At 31.9% G+C, this 5,931-nt stretch overlaps 1 protein-coding gene across 1 annotated transcript; it reads right to left on the bottom strand.

The window, feature by feature from the left end:
* Positions 1 to 2,918: 2,918 nt before the first annotated feature.
* LOC141844858 (nuclear pore complex protein NUP35-like) lies at positions 2,919 to 4,679 on the bottom strand. The gene is made up of 3 exons (XM_074732837.1): positions 4,485 to 4,679; positions 4,090 to 4,230; positions 2,919 to 3,545 (listed from the first exon to the last, which is right to left on the bottom strand). Exons 1-3 carry the CDS (start codon positions 4,677 to 4,679, stop codon positions 3,213 to 3,215), a joined length of 669 nt encoding a protein of 222 aa, XP_074588938.1. The 3' UTR covers positions 2,919 to 3,212.
* Between the last annotated feature and the right edge of the window lie 1,252 nt (positions 4,680 to 5,931).

Raw genomic sequence — 5,931 nt, 5'->3', positions numbered from 1 at the left:
GAGAATAAAACCCTAGAATTTCAAAAGAAGAGAGATTAGAATTAAGAGAGAAAAATAATATTTTATACATACAATTATATTAGGTGAAACTACCTAATTATTTATAGAAGAGGAGCCTTGATAACTATATTAGTGAAACTACCTAAATTTTCTTATAATCACGTATTTGAATCATAAAAAATAACCTCTGATATTGATGACTCAAATTAATTTTTTTAAATTTAATCATTAAATTTGGGATAATCCTAAAATATTATCCATTTTATTTTAATTTTAAAATTTTAATAAAAAATTAAAAAATATAAAGAAGGTTAATAAAAAATTAAAAATATTTTTACTAATATTTAATTACAAAAGAATTAAAAAATGAAATAAATTAATAAAAATAAAAATAAAATTTTATTTGGAAAAATTAGCGTCATAAGTTTGAAAATTAACAGCATAGTAATGTTAATTAATCAACACCATAGTGGTGATGATTTAAAAATCAACGCTATAATATTCTATTCTTCTCAAATATAATAGTATTAATTTTTGTCCCCGAGGCAATGGTGCAACGGTAGGACATCCGGGTTGTAACCTAGGGACCCGCGGTTCAATCCCCAGTTATGGCGTATTTACAGGAATTTTCTCCAAATGGGGAACGCAATTAAAGGATGCTGGGCATCTGGATTGACCGCCGTATGCGCTTCCCGATTTACCCTGGTGGTCGGTGGGAAACTTCCGTGGGGTGTGGCTACTGGGATTATCATTTTTTTTTAAGAACTAGTAGCAAAGTAGGGTTAATCTGCCGAAATTAGTATTGGAGTGTGTGCTAATTGGCACGCAATCATAATTTTGTTTATGAGACTCGAGATAAAACTTGCACAGCATATCTACCTTCTCCACACTCCGCTCTTCTATTATACATCAATTTGTCAAAAATTAAAATCCTCTAGATCTATCAATAAATTTCAGTTAAAATTTATTGATAAACTTATAGAGCTTTGATCAGACTCATTCCAAATTCTATAGGTTTCTAAAGTGCTTTGGAATCTATATATGCCCCAGATCTATTAGTTTAAAGTCATTAACAACAGTGAGTAAAAGGTTTTCAAAATTTTAGACTTTAATACAATTGACACGTATATATAATTTATCGTAAAGATGTCAAAATAGGCATAAATACAATAAATGTCTTTAATGCACTCAGCTGTTTCATTACATGTTATTTTTTCAAAAATTCAAATATTTTAAGTAGATCAATGAATTTCGATCAAAACTCATTGATGGACCTAGAAATCTCTGATCGAATTCATTCCAAGTGCTATAAGTTTCTGAAGTGTCTCAGAGTCTGTATGCACCCAGAGCTATCAGCTTGAAGTCATTAATAGCAGTGATCAATAGGGTTTCAAAATTTCAAAATTTAAGATAATTAACACATACACATAATTATCGTAGGGATATCAGAACCAGACATAAACATCATAAATACCTTTAATGCATTACTTTTTTTCATTATATGTCAACTTTTTAGAAATTCAAATCCTTTAGATCTATCAATGGGTTTTGATCAAAACTTATTAATAAACCTAGAAAGCTCTGATCAAACTCATTACAAGTAATATAAGTTTCTAAAGTACCCCAGAGTCTATATGTGCCCTAGAGCGATCAACTCAAAGTCATTAACAATAGTAATCAAAAAGTTTTCAAAGTTTCAAATTTTAAGGCAATTAGCGCATATACATAATTTATCGTATGGATGTCAAAATCATGCATAGACACTATAACTACCTTCAATACACTACTCTTTTCCATTACATGTTAATTTTTAGTTCATCAATGAGTTTCAGTCAAAATTCATTAATTAACCTAAAGAGCTTTGATCGGACTCATTCCAAATGCTATAGGTTTCTAAAATGTCTCTAAGTCTATATATGCCCAGAGCTATTAGCTCAAAGTCATTAACAGCCATGATTAAAATGTTTTCAATGTTTCAAATTTTAAGGTAATTGACACATGCACATAATTTATCATATAGATATCAAAATCAGGCATGAACACCATAAATACCTTTAATGCACTATACTCTTTTATTACTTATCAACTTTTCAGAAATCAAATCTATTAGGTCCATCAATAAATTTTGATTAAAATTCATTGATGAATCTAGAGAGCTCTGATTAGATCCATTCCAATTTCTATGAGTTTCTAAAGTACCCCCGAACTTATATGTGCTTTTCTTTACTGTTTGAAAGTTTTACCAGTAGTGCTTAAAAGGTTTTTAAACTTTTACAACTTTGTGATCCTTTTCTTCTAAGAATAGCACTATATTGTTGTTGATCTTCGTATCATCCTGTATGAAAAAAATAAAATATTGTAATGTTGATTTTCAAAAATCTTGGTGCTAATTTTTTCAAATACATTTTTATTTTACTTTTATTTTTAGTTTTATTAATTTATTTTATTTTTTATTCTTTTGTAGTTAGATATTAAAAACTTTAAATATTTTTATTAATTAATTTTTTTATTACAATTTTAGAATTAAAAATAAAAATAGATAAATTTAGAAGATTTTTAATAATTAAACTTTTTTTAAAAAATAATTTAAATCATCAATATCTTTTATACGAAAATCATTGATAATATAATTAAATCAAAATTCATTGATAATATAATTAAATTTTTAATTTTTTTATCTTGATCGGCATGACATCTGAGCTGAGAGAAAAACAAAGATAACTAAGGTTGAATTATATTCGATAATTTATCAAAGGACGCATATAAAATTAGGGAATTCAATTCTCAAAGGACGCACTTTACTTTAAAGAGGACGCATACAAAATTAGCGAACTTAATTCTCAAACGGCGCACTCTACTTTCAAAATTTTCAATACTTCCGAATTTATTCCATGAATAAATCAGGAATATACTTCATCTTTGAAAAAGAGACAACTTGATTAAGATATAAAACAGTAAAACTGTAAAAGTTATACAGATAAATGTGTTAGACTCGATGATGAACATCAAACATGTCAAATGGCAGGGAAGTCATTATGAAGCTGCACCACGTAGAGTTTGAACTACCAGTAAAGATGCTGCTGAGAAATTTGAGAATAATAGCAGAGCTCCAAAACATAATGGAGTGCGCTTGATTTCATCAACTCTTCTGACAGAAATTTTGATAGCCATACTTGAAGCAAGGATGATTAATGGGCTAATTACCTGGTGTTTTAAATGCTAAACATCAAATCCATGACTTTAGATAGGACAGATTTTGTAGGGGTAGCAATGGCACGTTGGCCAGTTTCACTGGATGCTGCACTATTGATGATATTCTGCTTGAAGTAATTCTGAGAGGTAGGTGCAATCAGGCTAGTTGCAGAAGAGTTCATCCCTCCTGACTCGGAAGGCAATGGAACGATAAAACCTCTATTAAGGTTATTCTCAAAACGCTGATTCAGGTACTGCTTCTGTTGCGGATCCACAGTCTTCACTCCAATTATGAGGACATTATTCAGTTGTAGGCCATCCTTTGCAAGGGCCTTGCGCGCATCGTATTGGCTCTGCATAGAATACAAAAGAAAGAAGTTGAAGCATTTAACTGGTCTCATAAAAATGGTTGCCATATCTTCCACTGATCCCCTTGGCCACTCTAAGAAAAGTAATATCAGCCCTCAATAATTTGAACCAGCTTAGATTTTTATGAATCTAGTTTGAAGCATGTGTTGGAAAAGCTGTCTAATATAGAAACCAAGAATGTTAAATAAAGGAAAGAAGAACAACATGAAATAGGATTTGAAGACCCACTGGCCTGGGTAAGATCTAAAGCCTATAAAAAAATAATAGACTAAACAGAAACTCAGCATATAATAGGAAACCAAACGGAACTTTGAGGCATAACAGATAAATAATTGCTTTGATTTCGGTTCAGTTGCTAATTGTAATAAAAGTTTTGAAGAAAAAAAAAACAAATCTTATAAAGATTCAATCTGAACTTAAGGAATCTTCAATTGTGTGTATTTTAGGTTATGGGTTACTAATTATCATGGTTACTAACTTTGGACCAGATCAAAAAATGAATTAAAAATTACAATAGAAAACAAGTACCTGGTACAAAATATGCACCCAGTTAGCATCCCTTGGACCCAGGATGTGTTTCAGTATCACTCCGCATTTCTCAAATTCCCGCAACACCAAGTTTGTATCACCAAGGGAAAATCTGGAAAGTAATAAAATGTATATTAGTACCTGAATTGGTCAAGGATGTTTTATAAGAGAAAATGAAACAATAGGTAATAACCATGATTTTCTTCCATTGAACAAAATTTGCTAGTTGCTACCACCTAACAAATGGTAATGCTTGTCCACTCATGTTTATGATGCAATAACAGTTATGATATCTTGTTGGAAGAGACAAATATGATAATCATTAGTTGCAAGTGTAATGATCTCAAAAAATCAACATGTTTGGAACAGAATTCTTTGAGTGGTGGTGTACTAACAGTCCCTAAAATAACAAACGACCCAGAAGTGCAAGTCACTTGCAAGACTGCAAAGTAAGACATTCTTCTTAGTAGTGGTAGCTTGAGAAGTGACAAGTCACCGCATGGTTCACCATCAGAAGTGGAATTTGCCACTGGAACCAAAGTTTTGCACCACATGCCTGCATGGACCTGAACTACAAAGCTTTCCACCATGCCTCTCACACTTTAGATTAATACTCCATTATAAGTTAACCTACTGCCCCAATAACACAAAACACAACTTCAACAAATGAACTTGTATATGGATCAACGAAACTACCAAATGTTTCTGCAGCCTAAAGCAAACAAATAAAGCACCTATGAAGCCATATCAACTAAGTGAGCATATGAACAATTGAACTCGAAGAACAAACAAGCAAAGTAATATACCTTCCCATAACATCAACGATAACCTCAGGCTTAAATATAAAGCAGAGGTGATGGATGGAAAACCTGACATGTGTACACGATCTTAGGTTTCAAATGTAGATCCCATACATCCATGTGCATCCAAGATTTAACTAGACATTTTTATGATACGTAACTTATCGAAAAACTACCAAGCAATATCATATCCAATTCAGGAAGACATGATATTTGTACTTTTTAGAAATGCTAAGCTAGTCCTATTCTAACGACAACTAAGTGCTATCCAAGACAAGCTACAGCCTCTTCACATTATTTCTTAGTTTTGTTGATTTTTAGCTTCACCGAGCCCAAATTGTGGGGCAATTAACTTCTACATTCCCGTGTGTAACACTGGTTTTTGAAATCATATCCATATGTAATCCCTTTCAAGATAGCAAAATTGATGCCTCTAAAAACTCCACACCCAAATGAAAAAAAATGTCCACATGGAGTAAGTTGTCACATCCTTGTTGGACCTTCAAGGAAATGTCAGCTACACAATACCGCCTTCTTCCAAGTACCAAACAAGTTGAGCTACATCAGTTGTATGAGACTGGGTCTAGCCAAGTCATGTATTCTATCACGAGATACTGAAGACAACATTAACAAAAGAATGATTACCGGACAAATAACAATCTTTAATGCATGTTTTTGCATTGGTGTACGACTCGAGTCTAAGCATTAGAGTATCTGGTCCTATGCAGGTTACAGATGAAGAGCTTAGGTAATGGAGACTTGAGCTACAGAAGGTTTGGTCAAGAAACCAGATAAAAACCAAGGTGATAGAGACTTGAGTTGAGTCCCCAATCACCACATGAACCAAGATATACCAGTATGTATTTGTTATTTAGAAATTGATTAAGATTATTCTGTTTATAAACAACAACAAATGAATCAACAATGGAAATAAACCATGGAGTTATGTGGTAGGGTAAGAACCATGTAGTTGATCTCATATAGTTGAGACTCACAACTTGTGTTGTTGTATAAAAAAAATAATTTAAATAATTGCAAAGTG

This window comes from Curcuma longa, chromosome 14 (genome assembly GCF_044706935.1).
Source record: "Curcuma longa cultivar G26 ecotype Majalengka, Jawa Barat chromosome 14, ITB_CL_G26_1.1, whole genome shotgun sequence".
NCBI classification, from domain to species: domain Eukaryota; kingdom Viridiplantae; phylum Streptophyta; class Magnoliopsida; order Zingiberales; family Zingiberaceae; genus Curcuma; species Curcuma longa.
Note: the sequence above shows the minus strand (reverse complement) of the source record. Positions and strands in the feature narration are given on the sequence as shown.

Bases quoted from the DNA above. Each gene is read 5' to 3' on its own strand.
- LOC141844858 (XM_074732837.1), bottom strand. From the start codon at position 4,679: ATGGTGGAAAGCTTTGTAGTTCAGGTCCATGCAGGCATGTGGTGCAAA. The intron at 4,231-4,484 runs GTTAGTACACCA...TGACCAATTCAG, and splicing joins CGTTTGTTATTTTAGGGACT to GTACTAATATACATTTTATT. The intron at 3,546-4,089 runs GTACTTGTTTTC...TATTCTATGCAG, and splicing joins GGGTGCATATTTTGTACCAG to AGCCAATACGATGCGCGCAA.